Consider the following 20,193-nt stretch of genomic DNA (forward strand, 5'->3'; position numbering starts at 1 on the left):
GTCTTCCTTTCATGGAAGACTTAGAAGCCACACACTGAAGATAGCAGCATCACTTTTAAAGAATGAACCGAGTCCCTGAATGGCTCCACGGAGCTAAGCTGAACCCAAACACTATATGGAACACCACATTTTCATAAGGCACAAAAATCCTGAAATTGGAGTTTACAATTTAGAACCCAGCTGAAGCAGTGCATCTGTGTTGTAGTGCTGTCTGTCTAGAGGAAACATCTCTAGAGTGACCCAGGTAGCCCTAAAAGCAATGATGGAATTTGGGTTGCAATCAAGAAATTCACCATGGCTACGTGCACACATTTGTTTGAACACTGTTTAAAAACATCTCCTAAAAAGTCAAGAAACCTGGATCAAATTCTTGCTCTTCCACTAATTAACTTATAATTGAGAGCAAACAATTAGACATTTCTAAGTTTTGTTTTCTTCACTTGTAAACAGCCAATTATCCATTAAATAAAATGGGCTGGCTCACTTAGGCACTCAATACATGTTTGCTTGCAAACAACCACCCCCAACCTATTAACACAAGGGCTCCAAACTCATATACCTGGTAAATCTATGAAAAAGACAGTTATTGTCATCATATTTGTGGTACAAATGGCTTTTTACAACATCTGTATGTTGGGTTTAAAAAAAATCTACCTTAAGAAAAAGAAGCCAAACTGGGACTTCCCTGGTGGTGCAATGGTTAAGAATCCACCTGCCAACGCAGGGGACATGGGTTCAAGCCCTGGTCTGGAAAGATCCCACATGCCGCAGAGCAACTAAGCCCGTGTGCCACAACCACTGAGCCTGTGCTCTAGAGCCCACGAGGCACAACTACTGAAGCCCTTGCGCCTAGAGCCCGTGCTCCGCAACAAGAGAAGCCACTGCAATGAGAAGCCCGCGCACAGCAATGAAAACTCAATGCAGCCAAAAATAAATAAATAAATAAATAAAATAATAATAATAAATTTACATTAAAAAAAAAGAAAAAGAAGCCAAACTAAATAAATCCTGAACAGGCAGGTCTTAGAATGTGTATTCTAAGAATTCTAAGAATAAGAATTATTCTTATGAATTTGTTTTCTGTAAGTCAGATGTTTAGAAGTAGCAACATATTTTCCTGTAAAAGTAAGTTTTAAGATTCCCAAGCTAGTTTATTTAAATACAGCCAAAATATGGATCTAATTGGTGTTATATGACCATCACCACTTTGAACAAAGACTTCAGTGGAATATGTATTCAGAGTTCCAGCTTGGGATGATCCTTGGGAGGTATCTCTCCCTACTAAAATCCCAGTAGCTAGAGCATAGGGACTTCCTTCCACCAGTCACGACTCTAATCTTCTAACCTATTAGGACGTAGGGCTAGAACACTGCCTGTTCTTCCGTACCCATCCCACCTCCACACTCCAAACTCAAGGAACATGTGCGTATAATCCCTTAGGACAAGGATGGAAATACGGATGGCATAGGAGGGGGAGGCAAGAAACTTGGGCCTCTCTTAAGGGTAATTTAAAAAGTAGGCAGGCACAGAGTATGACTAAGAAATGCAGATTTTTTTTTCAAATCTCTCTCTTTCATATACTTACTACCACTGAAAAACCAAGCAGAATGAGGGCCAAGGACTAGATGGAGAAAGCAGGGCTGAACAACATGGAATCTCTTCTACAGTGGCAACTGGATCAAATTTTCCCTTCTCCTACTTCTCTCTGCTCTACTAGTATTACAAACAAGAAAGATGATGCTCAGTCCTTCCACTAGACCGTGAGTTCTTTAAGGACAGGTATCATCTCCTGCACAACTTCATACCCTTGGTGCCTGAAAATCTGGCACACAGTAGGTGGTCAATACATGTACTGCACGAATGAACAAATATAACGGTAGTCGGTGCTATGAGCCATCATTCAGAACCCCTTTGTAACTGCAGGGCTTATTTTCCTATCTATTGGGAGTACTGCTGGCAGACAGTCTTCAGCTCTCTGCTCTCTTAGGGAATTGCCTTATCTGAAGAGAGCCATTTTGATCCAAGATCATTGTGCTTCTGGGGCAGTTTGCATCTAAGGATTGGGGATATAAAGGTCCATCTCCCCTCACCCCAACTTGAGACAATTCTGAGGACCATCCCAGCTTCAGAGCACCCTTTTGGGGTTGTTGAGACTTATCAAGTCTAACCTCTCCTGTGGAAACTGGGCTTTGTTCCTTTGTATGGCACTGGTCCCCAGAGGCCTCCCTGGTAGATTTGCTACACTCTAATTTCCATCTCAGAGTCTTTCAAAATCCCAACCAGAGACAACAGTTCAAAAGAGGATCTAGGTCTGGCTCAGATTGAAACCACCAAAGGAAAGGTATTTGACTTCACATTAAAGGTCAGTAAATATAAAAGGTTTTATAAAGGCTAAAGAATGAACTCTTTTATTCCTAGCAATTTGCTTCCATTTCAGCCACTGTAAGTAATCAAGAGACCTACAGTATTTTACAGAGTGAAATAAGTCAGAAAGAGAAAAACAAATGCCATATGCTAACACATATATATGGAATCTAAAAAAAAAAAATTTGTTCTGAAGAACCTAGGGGCAGGATAGGAATAAAGACGCAAACGTAGAGAATGGACTTGAGGACACGGGGAGGGGGAAGGGTAAGCTGGGATGAAGTGAGAGAGTGGCATGGACTTATATGTACTACCAAATGTCAAATAGATAGCTAGTGGGAAGCAGCCGCATAGCACAGGGAGATCAGCTAGGTGCTCTGTGACCACCTAGAGGGGTGGGATAGGAAGGGTGGGAGGGAGACGCAAGAGGGAGGGGATATGGGGATATATGTATATGTATGGCTGATTCATTATGTCATAAAGCAGAAACTAACACACTATTGTAAAGCAATTATACACCAATAAAGATGTTAAAAAAAAAAAAGAGACCTAGAGTATTTTGAGGACTGCTTCAAAAAAGTACATCTGTTTTACTATCATGTAAGCTACTAATGTACCAAGTTCAATTCTCAACTTACTTAAAAGAAAGCAAAAAATTTAAACATTAATGAATTCAGTGTAAACACGGTATAAAGCACTGCAGAGAACAGAGCTGTTCTTATCCTGGGTGTTAATCAACATGTGACATGATAAGGAATTTTCCACTAAAAATTACTCAATATATTAAGTACAGTACTTTTAATCACAATTAACAGTTAAAAATACAATGCTTACATAAAAGTCATTGTTGAAATATGGAGTTACAAATTACCAGAACTATTCAAGGCACACCTCAGTAAACAAAACAAAAAACAACAAAACTGATGAATAACTAACTATTTGCTTTATTTTGGACTCAAATAATACCTTAACCCTACAAGAATGGTTGATGAGGTTTAACTATGAAATTGAGGTTCAAGAATTATTTCAAGCATATAAGTACTCATTTTTTCAGATTTTTTTTTAACTGTAAGACTACCTGCCAATTTGACAAAATGCATGGTTTGCACTAGCCAGGTTTTCTAATACCACCTAATAATTCATGCTGACTACTAAAATCTGGAGGTTTTACCAAAATGTATAGATAAATATATTCAGCTTTCCTACAGAAGTTAAATGAGTGGACTACGTACAGCAAAAGTTTGTCTATAACTCCTGGAAAATGGTCCAAAAGGCATTTAGCAGATGTGTATATACTACTTGCCAGGATAAGAGATTCTTAATTCTATGTGTACATATTTCAGAAAACATACCTGGACTTAAATCATCTGCTATGTGGGAACTGAAGAAGCATGCTGAGTGACACTGAATACCAGCATGCCCTTTGCCATATTACTTCACCATTACATTCTCTTCTTTTCTTTCAATAACACAAAAGTTAACTAAGTAATATTACATATCTGCAGAGACATGTTTTAAAAGTCACAAGATGATATTTAATTAAAGAAAACTGAAAATGGCAGGGCACTGGGAGGACCTGGTGCTAGTACTAATACACATAAAGCATTTCAGCCAAAATTAGTATCACTGAATTGCTATAATCGGATCCCACACAAATGTTTCATTAATTTATTTAATCCTTAGCTTTTCTATCATAACATAAAAGCAATCACTCAGAACCCATCTTTATTTTTTAACACTGCTTTTATTTAATTGTGCTTTCCTCTGAATATTCCTGCACATATTTCCTTGTTGTTTGCTGCCTTCTATAAAGAAATGCATTAAAAATCAGAATTATTATTAGCTTCATGTATAACAGCATAATATTCAATTTCTTGCCAAAATAAAATTCAGTACCATATGAGTCACTTTATTTTGTGGGTTTTTTAAAAGATGGTTACTCTGCAATTAATTATTTAGAGGGGCAGCTTCCTATCGGCAGATCCTCCTTCACCTACAAAGAAACACAGTCATCTCTTAAAATTTATGTCATGTGGCATATCTAAGATGTATTAGGCCTCTGTCACCTTACCATGAACACTTCCTAATGTAATATCCCCAGCAGCAGAAGATAGAAATGATGATTCTGTGTAAAGACACTTGGCTTTCAGCAAACCATCTTCAGTAGATACATTAACAGAACTTCCCTGCAGTTTATCTACGGTCACAGTCTAGTAAGAGAAAGACTCAAATCAGTTCATTATAAAATGAAGACTGGTAAAAAGCCAGAATTAGTGGGCAACTAATATGTACAGTACATGGCCAATTTATTGACTTCAATTCCCCAGCTCTAAATACAAGATTATGAGCAACAGTGTTTTCTCTGTGGAATAGACCCATTATATTCCTTCATTTATTTAGATCTTCTTTAATAATGTTTTATATTTTCTATGTAGAGTTCTTCATCTTTTGTTAAATTTATTCCTATTTGATGTATTCTAAATGTTATTATAAAAGATAGCTTTTTAAACTTCATTTTATCTTAACTGGCTTTTGTATTTGACCTTAAATCCAAAACCTCACTAAACTCACTTAACTGATTTTAATAATCTACCTGAATTAAAACAATTTTTCTACATGCATAATTATATTCTTTACAAGTGATCGTTTCATTTCTTCCCTTCTAATCCTCATATTAATACTGCTTTTTCTGTTCTTTCCCGCCTTACAATCTGGCTCAGGCCTCCAATTTAACAGTGAATAGAAGTGATGAGATAACAAGTAAGCATCCTTATCTTATCCCTATTCTCAGAGGGAAAGCTTACAACATTGCATCATTAAGTATGGTGTTTGCTATAGATATATTCTAGATCCCTTTTTTTTAGATTAAAGAAGTTCCCTTCTATTTCAAATCTGTTTTGTTGTTGTTGCTGTTTAACTCATGAATGGGTTTTAAATTTTAGCATACACTTTTTCTGATTTTATTGGACTCTCGTATGATTTTTCTTATTTCATCTGTTAATGTAGTGAATACACTATTACTTCTAGAAATTTTCCACTTTACATCTAATTAGTCAGTAGCTTTCCACTGAACAAAATGGAAGGATTTTTGTATTTATCCCTAAACTTCTCTAACAAAATTCAGTATGCATTTACGTCTCAAATATTGAGCCCAATGTAAAATGAAGGTGTCTAATTAAGGATTCCAAATGATCTTTATAGTATTTTAAACAAATGTTTTATAAGCATAAAGTGAGCGTTAATATAAAATTGTTGACATAAAAACTGAATCACTAGGAAGGCTTCTCACAGTTTTGCCCAGGGTCAAATTCAAGCATTACACTGAGGTATTTAAAGAAAGAACATCATTGTTTTTCAACACATTGGCATCAGTATTATATTCAATCGTTATACTTCCTTCAAAAATTGTTGAGTTCAAAATATTATTTAATAAGAATTGAGTTTCAAGAATACTAAAATATTAGAAGACAGATAAACTATAAAAACAGAAATTAAAGTACCCAGAGGTTGTTATGGAAAGCAAACTAAAATTACTTTGCTGTCCAGATTTGAAGTATATAATTTTGGTTTTTAATGGACTTTTATTAGGTATATAAAATACCAATTGCTTCTTATCTGCTACAGCTAATTATGGATTCATAGGAATTTTTAAAAAATCTAGTTTCAATAAATCTGTCAAAGAAAGATATTTTATATACATTCAGATTTGTGAGAATACACGTTTTGCGTTCCTCAGTGTAATAGTAAGGTTTAAAATTTCTGAAAAAATTTATGCTTTACCTACAAAATTTCTTCATGAAAAGTTGCTTTATGCATAGCTTAAAATTCTCCAAGTATTTCCATAAAGCAGACAACAAGTATGAATACTCTAGCTTTTTATAAATAGTGAGGCTGTTTTAGGGAATATGAAAAGATAAATGTTGCAAGAAGACTTGAAACTTAATTGAATTGGCAAGGGGGAACTTTTGATTAGACTCTCCCCACAACCAAATAAAGCTTTTAAGACACTCCTTATGAGTATCAGGAAAATGCCAAGGATTTACTTTGTTCATTAAACACTAAATATCTTACCCTGTAGGAAGCTAAAAAATATCCTCCCCTGCCCCACCAAACTAAATGAAAGCAAGCAAAAGTACAACACTCCTCATCACAATAATATGGCTATTTTAACCAATCAATCCGTAAAATTAATTTCAAAGAAATAGAAAATTCACTAAGGGCCATATATAATGCACTATATCAGATACTAACTAGAACAATTAAACGTAGGACACCATAGTTTACAGCAAAATATTGAGGATCTTATTTATAGTTACTAATGCTAATGGAACACTCAAAAAAATAGATTAAACTGTACAGCTTGCTTATTAAGTGAAGTAGATATTTAAAGAAAGAACAAAATGTAGATCCAAAAATACCTTTCTTAGAGAGATAGTGCTATAAATTAATTTGCTTTTCTATACAAGAGGAAATTTTTTTCATAAAGTTTAGTTATTATAAATCAACATTATAAAATAAAAATGAAGTTTTAAGGAAAAACTGTGGCCTTGTAGCCCAAACTAAGAAAGAAAGGTCAACTGATAACTATATTATCAATTCATTCAACAATCATTCATTCAACAATCCATTCATACAATGGATTTCTATCTTGTCTGAATTAAACTTAGGATACTGAAATTAACAATACAATTTAAAAACAGCCATTCCATATAAAATGATACATAAAGAATATACTGTTAAGTGTTTATAATGCTCACTTGATTCTCACAATCTTTTTGAGCAGAAAAAACAAACAATACCATCCCTATTTTATGAATAATGAAACACAGTCTCAGTCAAGTTAACTGGTAGGTCTAGGACTGGCCAAATTACCTTTCCTGTGTTTTATTTACCTTTATCATCATCATTATAGTCGACACTATAATGGAGTTAGCTATGCAAGACATTATTTTAAGTACCTTATCTGTATTATGCATTAACTCATTTAATCCTCATAACAACCAGTGTGAGTTAATGTCATTACTATTATTCTATTTTCCAGAAAAATAGAGGTTAAATAACTCATCTGAAGTTAAAGAGCTTAGTAAGTGGCTGAGCCACGATTCAAACCCAGGTACTCTGGTTCTCAATTATGTGCTCTAAACCAATTCACTATGCTGCCTCTCAAATATCCAAAACACATTTCTATGGAAGTTGTGTATTAAAAGTTAACATATTTCATAAGAACTTATTTTATATAAAACCTCAGAAACTTAGAAATATGCCTTAAAAATTAATACTATGCATAATATAAATAGAAAGAAATATCAAAACTGATTCTTTAGTACAACACAAAACTCCATCAGGCAGGAAACAAAATAGTATAACAGAAAGTAGGAATAAATGAATATTCAATAAACCATGAAAGTTGAGAGGATAATGAGTGGAAATAGTGGTCAAAATATTAAAAATAGAAAATAATTAAGACGATTTAAATTCCTCTTTGATAGTTACATGTGAACATCAATATGCAATATTCTGCAACTGCAGTTGTCCAATTTCCCTTTTGCACCTCCAAGACCACAACAATCAGAGAGGTGAAACTAAATGCTGTCTCAAAACAGCTGCCACATAAAGCCAGGCAGTGTCTTTCACCACTTTTTAAAAAGATAAATTTGAATATTTGGGTTTAAACAGTCTCCCACAGGTTCTAAGAGAAAGGTGATGGAAAATAAAAGTGACAATTGTAGAACAATTAGTGTTATAACCTACCTTGTTTAATTATGCCAACAATAATCTACATATAAGATACAATTCCTCCCCACCAATTATCGGAGAATACAGCTGAGTATGGAATTGAACAAATTTATGACAAAAGAATCCTTGCAAATTGTCTAACTGTAAAATAAAAGGTGGCTCAGACCTTTCTAAAAGATTTAAAACATTACTGATCATGCTAAAAAATTGTGACAATTTATACTTCAAAATTATACCTTTATTCTTAATACTATGCTAAGCCACAGAAAGCAACAAAAGTTGACTGAAAAAATGCAAACTGTCTTATAACAATCAAAGTTCCTATGGATAATAAAAGCTTTTGGAGAACAGTAATGCTGTCTAATGGTGCCATCTTGTGGAAAACACTGAAGAAAGTTGAGTTTCGAAACTCCTAAAATTGCCTAAAGGCAAAATAAACAGGACTTGGAAAAAATACTCAAATAAACCTAACAATAAGAAAAATTTAATCCCACTTATTTTGGTATTATGTAATGACTGATTTTAACCCATGATCATTAAGATTAAAATCTCTTCAGAATTAGAATTCAATATTAAGTATTTGCAAGGGATGAACTGGGAGTTTGGGGTTAGTACACAAACTATTACATATAGAATGGATAAACAACAAGGTCCTACTGTATAGCACAGGTAACTATATTTAATATCCTGGGATAAACCATAATGGAAAAGAGTATAAAAAAGAATGTATATGTGTGTATAACTGAGTCACTTTGCTGTACTGCAGAAATTAACACAACACTGTAAATCAACTACACTTCAATACAAAAAAATTTTTTAAAGAAATATTAAGAATTTAAAGATGTTACTGAGGGAGTTCCCTGGTGGTCCAGTGGTTAAGACTTCGCCTTCCAATGGAGGGGGTGTGGGTTCAATCCCTGGTGGGGAAGCTAAGACCCCACATGCCTCGCGGCCAAAAAAACAAATCATAAAACAGGAGCAATATTGTAACAAATTCAAAAAAGACTTTAAAAATGGTTCACATCAAAAAAAAAACTTTAAAAAAATAAAATAAAACGTAAAAGTTATAAAAAGATGTTACTGATTCCAAATAAGTAACTAAATATCTATCAAAAGTAGTAAATCACAAATTTAAAATTAAATTGTATAATATTTAATCATCTCAGTTCAAGTTTGAATTTACTAATTAACTCAAATGCATTAAAAAGGGAATGTTTTGCCACAAATTTTGTAGAATCTACCCACTGTGTGAGCCAACCAGATGCAAAATTGCAAGTACTAGGAAAGAAAATTACAATCTTACACTTTTATCTGATGCATGAATATCTATATTTCCATAAACTGTTCCCAGGCAGATCACTTTACCTCCTTTTGTTTGAATATGTAATTTTTGACTCTGAAAGACAAATACAAAAATTCACATAGAAAAAGAGACAATAAATTTGACTTATACTAATAAAAAATGTTCCAACATTTTATACATTTCTTTTAAAATAATAATAAAGCAGTAAAAGAGGAAGTAGAAATGAATAGAAATGCACTGTTTGGAATAATAACATCAGTGAGAAAAGAATGTCAACTGCTGTTAAAGTGATTAAATAAAGCTCCTTGGACTCAAAGGAAAAAAAAAAGATACTTGGGTGTTCTGGTAGCTTCACTGAAGAAAGGGTTGGGAATCAAAGATCACAATGGCTAACTAAACATACATCATGATGAGGATGACAACAATAATCACTGTTCATCGTTATTAATATTCATCATTAATAACAGTAATATTTATTACTTACTTGGCATTTTCTTTGCACCAAATAACAACGTTCACTACTTTATGTGAACTAACATTTAATTCTCACAATTCAGAGAGGGGTATTATATTTTTCCCATTTTACAGAGGAAGGAATCCAAGAATCAGAAAGGTTAAACAACCTTATCAGGTGACACATTAGAAAACAACAAAATCTAAACTAATAGACTCAAGCTCTGTATGATTTCAAATCCTACATTCTTATTGCTGGAGTCACCTGAAGAAGTATATATTCACACTTAGGATAACAACCCACTGACTGTTAAACTTTCTAGTACAACACAGCCCAGAAACTGGAACTAAATGAAAATGTCTCTAAGAAAATAGCAGTTACGGTTAGCCTCCTCTGCTAGACAAAAAAAAATGTGTGTGTATGTAACACCTGATTTCACACTTGGCAAGTGTGGCAGAAACTATGATAGGTCCACAAAAATCCACTTTTTCCCCAAGTACAGAGTATAGCTGGGCCCATGAAGAGACAATGTTTTCCAGCTTCCCTTACCTCCTAGGTGCTGCTCAGTTCTTGCCAACAGAATATAAATAGAAATGTTATGTGCAATTTCCAGGCTGGTGCTTTTAGAAGAACTAATGTGCGTTCTCTGTGCTCTGCCCCTGCCACCAGGTGCACGTATATTACAATAAGGCTCTAACAGATAGCAGAGCCAGAAGATGAAGGGAACCTACAATACCTGAATAGAAATGAGTCACCCACACACTTGGACACAAATGAAAAATAAACTATAGTTGTGTGTGAGCCATTAGATGTTTGGTCTATTTTTTAGGGTAGCTTACTTCACCTTAATATTTGCACAAGTCTTCAGTTCTACCACATCTATAAAGAGAAAAAGAATAGGTAAATACCAGAAGAAGAAAAATAGCAAAAGCAAACCCACCAATATCATAACCAGCAACGGTAGAGACGTTATCTAAAAACTGGGAAAAAAAATACAAAACAACCTTCTGGTTGCTTTACTCAGGGGGAAAAACAGTAAAGCCTTGGCTAAAATGGCCCAGGAATGAAGTTAAAAAAATTCAGTGAAAAGGGCAAAATGAAACATTCTTAAAAAGTTTATCTATATTACAGCATGGTAGACTTCATGGCAATAGAAACATGAGTCAGAAGTCAAACTGTATTTAATACAGTCTTTATCAAGCAGACAAGTAACTGATGAACCTTAGAAAAAAGTATCTCCAAAACAACTGTTATTTTATTTAAATCAGGAGTTCTTAACCAAGTTTACACGACATTCTAGACAGTCTGTGAAACTTATGAAATTGTAAGCAAAATTTCATATGTGTGCATTTTTTCTAAGGAAATAATCATATTTTCAAAGAGGTCTAAAGCACAAAAATGTTAATAGCTATCATTAAGTTCAAAGCTCATCTAATTTCAAAAAATGTAAAGTAGATTATAAAATTTAAAAACATACTGATCTTGGGTGGCCTCGGCCTGCAGCAAGATTTCAGTTCCCTGCCAGAGACTGAAGTCAGGCAGCAGCAGTGAGAGCTCTGAATCCTAGCCACTAGACCACTGGGGACCAGTGGCCAGTGACAAGGCCCTAGACTATCAGCTGTGTAGAAATGAATTTTCACATAGAGACGGAAAGTAGTGAAGCAAGTAAAGTGTATAGGAGGAAAAAGTACAGTTCTTGTGGATAGAAACATGGGTGGGCTCAGAGAGAGAGTTGCCACCTTGTGGTAGTTTGAATCACTTTTATGGAACATTTCTTCCAGGTTTCCTTTGACCAATCATCTTGCTTTGCCTGGTTCTGAGTCCGTATTTGGTATATCTCAGGATCTTCCCCGTGTGTGTGCGCATGCATCTCTCAGCCAAGATGGATTCTAGCAAAGAGGCCTATGCATAGTTGACATCACTTACTCTGGGGTGGTGCCCCCTCCCTTGTGGACCTCCAAGAAGCCTTTCTGGGCATGTGTAGTCGGGAAGGTCTCCTTGACTTTGAGAATAAGGAATATGTGGTCTTTTATCTCTTATCTGGGAAGGGCCCAGCCTCCTCTCTCCATTGTCCTGCTATTGATATTTTGAAGTTTCTGGCCACAGTGAATGAACTCCAGCTGCTTACCCTGGGGCCCATCTATCTCCTGCCTCAATATGCAAAACAAAGTAGTTAAAATGTTTAAATAAATCAGAAGCTATTTAGTATAATATAAACTATTACTATTGCATTTTTTAAAAATGCAAATATGTGGCATTCAGTGAGTTAGTACTGCCAGACATTTTGCTTGGACAATAAGGAAAGGTGGAAAGAGCATGAGCTTGGAATGCAGAAAGACCCAAGTTCAAATTTTAGCTCAATTTATTAGCTGTGGGAACCTAAATGAGTTCCTTAATCTCTTAGTAGCTCACAGTTTCTTCCTTGATAAAAAGAAGATAATTCAAGGATTAAATGAAGCCTTAGCTACATTTCTGGGTACATAATAAGGACTCAGTAAACAGTAGCTGTTATTATTGCTATAAACATCTTATAACATACATCAAATATATTTCAAATCCTTAAAATGAGTGGAAGAGAAACTTACATTAATAGGCGATCACTAATTAGAGATAATGATATTGTACTATATTTAAAACTTAAACCAGATATTTCACGAAGCGTTCCCATTCTGAATTTAAGTCAGTTAAATCCTAAGATCTCAAGAATAATTCTCTTACCTCTTAATTCTCCTAACTACCATTAAGATTCAGCGGACCCAATTCTAATTCTTGAATTTCTTTTTTGAGCTATTCTATTTGTAGGACTGATATTTCATGACTTTTATTCTTTCTTAGAGGTCCCCCAAAGAATAAATAGAAAATTTACTCATTTTTTAAATACAATAAAACTCATTCTATCTTAAAATTACCATAATGGTTCACTGGACTCCTTTGTAAATCTAAAATACATTATGGGATTTTAGTATTCTTATTTTTCATATGTCTCATAACATTCTGCTATTTCATTATCCTAGCAGTTATTTCATTATTATTTGTCAATTATTCCTAACTATGCTAGAAAATGTCTAAAAGAATAAGACAACAGAAGAATGATGAACTTGCTTCAAACGATGGTTCTCAACTAAAGGTGATTTTTGTCCCCCAGAGGACATTTGGCAATGTGTGGAGATATTTTTCATTGTCCTAAGTGAGTGTGTTTCTTGGCACTTAGTTGGTAGAAGCCAGGAATACTGCTAACCATCCCACAGTGCATAGGTCAGCCCCTGACAACAAAGAATTTTCCAGCCCAAAATGTCAACAGTGCCAAAGCTGAGAAATCATTTTTCATTTTATGCACATAATGGCAGAAAAAAGAAAACTGACAAAATAGATCTTTCAGAATTATCAGATGGATCAAAAGATGATTGCAAAGAGACAGACAGCAGTACAGTAGCTTCTAATTTTGGCTGTGAAATTGAAAATCTAAGAATCTAAGTCTCCAGAGAACAATATTCTAGATGAATTTCTGAAACTCAAGCATTGATGAGTGACCAATATATTTATAAGGACAAAAATGAACCATGGTATTCTCATCCATTTAGTCACTCAACATGAAAACTTCATTGTGCAATCTTCTACAAGAACTGGAACCATCTCATTTTTCCAAAAGGATATGTAATAGTATTCTTTAATCGTTTTTGATATTTGTGCAACTAAACTTTTATTTTTTTGGCTGCGCCGGGTCTTAGTTGTGGCACATAGGATCTTCGTTGCAGCATGCAGGCTCTTTCAGTTGCGGCATGCAGGATCTAGTTCCCTGACCAGAGATCAAACCCAGGCCCCCTGCATTGGGAGCATGGAGTCTTAACCCCTGGACCACCAGGGAAGTCCCTGTGCAACTAAATTTACTGAAATGGTTCACATGTGAAGACATGCCAAAGGTAGGTGTGCAAATAAAAGTGGCTGGGACAAAATAAATAATGTAAACATTTTTAAATGCATCCAATTAATCATACTAATTACTGTTTATGCATCTAAAAATGAAAATGTTTTGCAATTATGAAGCAAAGATGCCTGACTTCAACAAAGTTACATACCACCAAAGTTCACAAAAGTATTGAGTTTTGGGTCTTCCCTGGTGGCGCAGTGGTTGAGAGTCCGCCTGCGGATGCAGGGGATGCGGGTTCGTGCCCCGGTCCGGGAAGATCCCACATGCCGCGGAGCGGCTGGGCCCATGAGCCATGGCCGCTGAGACTGAGCATCCGGAGCCTGTGCTCCGCAACGGGAGAGGCCACAACAGTGAGAGGCCCGTGTACCGCCAAAAAAAAAAAAAAAAAAAGTATTGAGTTTTGAATATGCAAGTGTAAGTAGTATCAGTAGTAACAATAAGCTAGAACTTATCAGAGATGTATTTGAAATCATTTAGAGCTGAGACCAATCTAATTTTAAGAAAATTAAATATAAAAGCGTTGTTACAAAGTGAGACGAATCATTTGCTCTTTAGCACAAATAACTACTTAATCCTTAAGTAATGAACTACCTGGTACATTAAAAATGTGATTAATTTAATATTTTAAGCAAATTTATAATGCTTAATGACTTTTCCTCACTCCTTAATAAATGGAAGAAAATCATTCGTTAAAACTAAAATTTCTTAAACTTAGTAAGATCTGAGAATACTAAGAATGTGTTATTAGTATCACTGTACACTTTGAAATGAAATCTAAAAGGAACATGACGAAAACCTTCAAAGTTGCTACAACCTCTATACTTTCATAACAGAACTGACAAACTTTTTGCAAGGAATTTCTGAGTGATGAATAAATGATACTCAATATTTCCAATAAATGACGCTTGAATAATAACCTTAATTTGATACCGCAGTTCACAGTTTAAGGTGTTTTAAAAAATAACGTTGAAACAAAATTAGAAAAATATTTATACCTTAACTGACTGTAAGATGCTGGTCCCCTGTTCAGTTTCAATTTTGCAATTATCACACTCAATATTTTCGACTTTTACACAGCCAGACCCTGATGACTTGATATTCAAATCTAGAAATGAAAAAAAGAAAAACCAAGTTAGTACTATGGTTAATGAGCTCCAAAGCATTTCAGTGTCCCGCAGAAATCCAGCTCCTCAGTTTACTGAATCCTGGAAAGAACACAGCTGTCAGCAGCCTCTCTCTAAAGGTAAGGGATCTCCACCACAGCAACAGGACCAAATGTAAAGCCCTTTTCTACCAGTTTTTAAAAAGCAGTTATTTCTGTTGGCAGATATCATCTAAAGAGAGAAAGTAACATAGGAGATAAGTAAAGCAGGTCAAAGCTTCCAGTTCTTATAGAAGATCATAGAAGCCTCTTCGCCACTGAGAAAATACACAAACACAGATTTGAGTAAGAGTGCAGCAAGTTAACAAGTCATTATGGTGAACTGGATAAGTCAGTTAGCTTATTCTCTTCTATATTCATGAAAGTTTAAAGATTTGTTCCCAAACTTTCCCCAAGTTAAAAAGCCTACTGCAGGAGTGGCATGGATCAGTATATATGACCATGAGTTCGGTTTTCAAATCCTACCTCTAACCTTTCATATGTAAAAAATGAAGATATTATCATGCAACTATATCACAAGGTATTTGAAGTAATAAAAAGTGGGAACAACTTTGAAAAATCTAGTACTGAATAATATTAAAACCTCAAAATTGTGGATAAATAACAGTGATATATACAAAGAAAATTTGGCAAATAAGCCATACTTAGCTTTAAAGTTTAACTTTAAATTCAATTTAAGGTGTAACCTTAGGTGTCTCTGTATAAAAATTAAAAATCTTTAAAACACTGATATTTAATACCTAGTTCAAATAAATATTGATGATTTCCCTTAAAACAGATCAGAGAATTAATGTTACCCCAAACACAAACTACTGGGATCTTAGCACTACAATTCCAATAGTCATGACATAAAAATCAATTTCTACAGTTGAGTATATGGCAGTCTCTATAAAGGCAATATTTTGGTTGGGATTAATATAAAATACATAAAAAGACAATTTTACCCCATACTTACATGGATGCAAATGTAACTGCAAAACTTTCAGCTAGTTAAGTAGTGTTACAACATAAGGTTTGATCTCAAGCAGTAATGATAGGCATGGGAAGAAGAAAACAATTTCTAAATATACTCTACCCTCAGTAGGTGGGTAGAGAAGTTAAGGCTACATACTGAGTGGTAGTAATGCTACGCTCACTCATTCACTGAAACAGTTATACACGAACTGGAGGAACATGAGTAAGTATGAGTAAAATTGAATTATGTTGATTTGAGGGCCTGTGGAATATCCACATGTTAACACTAAATTGGAAATGAAATTCTGGCTCTAAAAAGAGGAATCAGCAAATAATAAGGTTTGGGTAGTTCCATTTTTATCTGTGCTGCCATAAAATTTTGCTTATCTCTATTTCAATACTCAGTCTATTTTGTACTGCATAATACATTGGCAAATCTTCCTCCCCACCCCAGACTGTTAACATTTTGAGATCAGGGTCTCTTATTCACCTAGGCTAGTTAAAAACAAGTTGAGAAGCAATAAGGCATAGTGGTTCAGCAGACTCCAGTCAGTTCAAATCTCAGCTCTACCACTTTATATCTGAGAGAAAATAGGCATATTTCTTGATCTAACCCCACTACAAATTAAATTTCATGAAGGCACGGATTTCTTCTACTTGTTCACCCACAATAAATACTTAGTATATGAAACTTGCTGTATCTCAATTCCCTCATCCTAAATGGTGACAATAAGTGTCTATAATACAGTGCAACAGTAAGGATTGAAAAAGATGATCTTAGAAGTGTTAGTTGCTATTACGATCTTCATTAGTATCTTCCTTCAGTTCCGGGAAGTCGGAGAGCCAGGGAAGACTTTCCTAGAAAAGTGCTGCGTACACAGTCGTTTCCATGGGAGAAATAACATGGAACCCAAATACCTACGAAACATATCTGGCAGCCATTATCAGTTGAAGTTTCCCAGGCAATCTTACTATGTGTTTTTCTTCATGGCCTGCTACTCAGAGAACATTTACTTAGGCCAAAATGAGTGGTGACGTTTTCAGTAAGAAGCCGGGTGCCTATCAGAAACCAAACACCTGGTCCAGGTTCGATGGAACATGCTAAAGACAAGGCTGTTGGGGACAGACGCCAGGCAGTGAGCAAGGGGAAACGCGGATGGTCTGCCATGCCACTGAGTGGATTATCAAGATACTTTAACCCTGAAAAATACACCACATTGTTACCGACAAAGTGCAGTGACACAAATAGGAACAAAGTGCCAAAGGAGAACAGAAGGGGCTCCACAAATGTTATTCGGCTTAGATTATTCCAAATCATGTTTCCATTCAATTTATAAAATTGCTGGAATTGAGAACCTAATTCCTAACTACTGCCCAGAAACCCAAAGCACAACAGAAAAAAAGAGGCAACCTCCGAAAGCGTAAATTGTAAATTACGTTGGAAAGTCAGATCCAAAGGGACCAATTAAAAATTAGGTCGGCCTAATTCTATAAATTCACTGGATGTGCCCCGGGACCCAAGCCCGTTTAAACTTCACTTGCCAAACTTCAGGGGCGCGTTCACTTCCACGGACGCCTGGGGGTCGATGACGTCAGACACGATGGCCACCTCCTTCTGCGCCTCGTCGTACCTCACCTGCAGGCTGGCCACGGCCCCACCCTCCACTCCGCTCACCGCCACCAGCACGCGGTCACCATCCGGGTAGGTGAGAGGGTCCAGGGGCCTCACGGCTAGGGAGCAGGGGAGCCGCGTCCGCAGCCGGCCGAAAGGGCTCACCAGAAGTGCCCACTCCTTCAGAGTCCGGCGCGCGGGACCAGACCGAGAGACGTCGGGCTGGGACCCACCTGAGCCGTACAGCCGGGCCTGACAGGCCCCGCACGCACAGCGCCCCGCGACCTCGCTGGCCCACACTCGGAGCAGACAGAGCCGGAGGCAGCCCAGCCCCCATCCCGAGCAGGGGACGAACATGGCGTGCTCTCACGCTCCCTCAGATCACCTCAGCCACAGGCTAGTCTCGCCACGGCCAGTCGACTTGGCCGCTGTGCCGGCGCAAGTCAAAAGGGAGACACCTGAGAGGGTGTGCTGAAGCAACAGCAGGACTGCTCACTTCGTTCAGCAATTTAAACCTCAACTACACACGCCTCGGGGGCAAATTGGAATTTCAAAGCGCTAACTATCCACCCTGACCCTGACTCCTCGCCTACTCCCGCCCTTTCGCAAAGGCCGGTGGGATAGGTAGTTCTAATGGTGTCAGACGTCGAAGGGCTCGGCGGCTTAGAAACTACATTTCCCAAGAGGCAATGCGCAAGGTTGTTAAGGCTAGTAAGAGCAGGTGTTACACGGGACTCGGAAGGCAAGCGCTCCTTTCCTCTAGCCAATTATCGATTGGAGGGACGGGGGGCGGGGGGGGAAAAACATCACACCAGAATCCAACTGACCAATGGAAAGCGTGGAAGGCGAAAGATGGGCAAGGCTGTGTGGTTTCCTTGGATACCGAGGACGCTACTTCTTTGGAGAGGGTGGAGCTTTGGAGTCAGACGAGGAAGCCAAAACTCACAGAGAAAAATAGGAGCCTAAATAAGCATCAGGACCGAGGGAAGTGGTAGGAAATTGCGCTTTTAAAGGTGAGAACTAGATGCAAAATAGGAGTACCCTCAGTGAGTGGTTAGTTCCAAACTTCATTAAACTAGTGCGGGGTACCTTGGGATAGAGAATCCCTAGGCAAGAGGATCAAGACCAGTTAGTGTTTTCTGAGGAAACTCCCTCTTTGATATCAAATGTAGGAATAGCGTTAGAGTCCTGTCTCCTTCCTGACTCTAAGTGATCTTACGTCAGTCATTGAACGTCTCTGGGTTTTAACCGCTCGCTCTTAAAATGAGGTCAATAATACTTTCCTTGTCTTGCCTCAAAGGGTTTTTGTAGGGATCAAATGAGATAATGGATGTGAACACGCTGCACAGGCTGCCAAGTTGCAATTTAAATTATTATATTTTTATTTTATAGCATAGACTCTAAGTTACCAAGAAAAATCTGAGCGATCACGATTTGTGTTGACAGCAGCACTGTTCCCTTTGACTACAAATGATCCTCGGTTTTAGGACTAAAATAAGAGAGAGAGAGAGAGAGAGAGAGATAGTGCCATGGGAAGAGTATGGAATTGGTTATTTTCCTGGCTCGGCCATTGGTTTATCTGTGTCACCTACACCTGTTTCTTCCACTTTAAGATGAAGAAGGATTGTACTAAATGACTCCGTAAGGTCTGTTTTACCTTTTATTATTTTGTGGGCAATTTAAAAATGAGAAAAGATTTATTTTCTCCTTTCCTGCTATCTCTCCCTTTCTGTGCCAGTTCCTCCTCCTACAAATTATTCCCTAAGTTCTTTAGCAAAGACACCCTGCAAACAATGACGTCCGATAAAATGCAAGTGCTGAAACTGAATGCCATAAAAAATTGAAGCCCTTGGCCAAGTGCAATAACCAGAATTACTGGGAGTAATAGTGATAGAGGGATAGGCTAAAGTCCTAATGAAGTGAGCTAAAGTCCTCAGGGGCCCAAGTCATAGGGTGCTTTGCAAGCCATTACCTTGTTAGAAATTCAGTGTTTTTCTTAAGTTATCCTTTCATCCTTTCTGTCCCAGTCCTTCCTCCCTCCTTATTCTTCCTCCTTATGAAGGCTCACAATAGGTGCAAGCTTTTAGATTCACCAAGTTCCCACTGCATACTAGTTCTATCCTTGACTTTGTGTTTCATTTGGTCATAATTATTCAAACTGATCTTCAAACAGTCTTTTTAATGAAAACCCACAGGAATAACTTTGAAAAAGGCATTGGCTTAAGCAAGTTGAGAATGCACTTAAATTTGTTGTACCCATGCCAAACATTTTTAGATTAAATAGAAAACCCTAATAGATAATTTCTTTCTATGGTAATTTTTCCTTTTCTGGTGCAAACCTAGTTAGTGGAGTTGGCAACTGAACAATAATTGCATATGTGGCAAAATCATTGTTTTACGATTTTCAGATAAACAAAAGAAAATTGACAAAAAATTACTTTTTGGATCATCTGAGTTTTAAAATGGAGAAAATTATGTATATTAAGGTTAACGTAAGATATTAAAAATTTATTTTTAATAAATTTTAATAAATTTTTAATATATTTTTAAATTATTAAATTTAATAATTTAATAATTTAATAATAATAATAATAATAATAATATTATAATATTATATATTATATATATTAAATATATATATAATATAAATATAATATATATAATATATAATATATAATAT

At 36.3% G+C, this 20,193-nt stretch overlaps 2 protein-coding genes across 5 annotated transcripts in view; one reads left to right on the forward strand and one right to left on the reverse strand.

Moving 5' to 3' along the window:
- The window catches only part of FAM185A (family with sequence similarity 185 member A), a 67,284-nt gene extending 49,207 nt beyond the window's left edge, over positions 1 to 18,077 (reverse strand). For 3 of the 4 annotated variants that reach the window (XM_029233608.1, XM_029233606.1, XM_029233607.1), the window contains exons 1-4: positions 17,444 to 18,077; positions 14,781 to 14,890; positions 9,404 to 9,496; positions 4,436 to 4,574 (exon numbers count right to left, since the gene is read on the reverse strand). In XM_029233608.1, the coding sequence (XP_029089441.1) occupies positions 4,436 to 4,574; positions 9,404 to 9,496; positions 14,781 to 14,890; positions 17,444 to 17,870 (769 nt within the window). In that variant the 5' untranslated portion in view covers positions 17,871 to 18,077. The remainder of the gene's footprint in view (positions 1 to 4,435; positions 4,575 to 9,403; positions 9,497 to 14,780; positions 14,891 to 17,443) is intronic. The other variant, XM_029233609.1, reaches the window with a different exon arrangement.
- A 334-nt stretch (positions 18,078 to 18,411) lies between these two features.
- CCDC146 (coiled-coil domain containing 146) overlaps positions 18,412 to 20,193 on the forward strand; it is a 138,507-nt gene continuing 136,725 nt past the window's right edge. The window contains exon 1 of the mRNA XM_029232929.1: positions 18,412 to 18,504. The gene's annotated coding sequence lies outside the window, so the exon portion shown is untranslated. The remainder of the gene's footprint in view (positions 18,505 to 20,193) is intronic.

The sequence above is a fragment of the Monodon monoceros genome, unplaced genomic scaffold, assembly GCF_005190385.1.
Source record: "Monodon monoceros isolate NGI ecotype Baffin Bay Population unplaced genomic scaffold, NGI_Narwhal_1 Super_Scaffold_2, whole genome shotgun sequence".
Lineage (NCBI taxonomy): Eukaryota > Metazoa > Chordata > Mammalia > Artiodactyla > Monodontidae > Monodon > Monodon monoceros.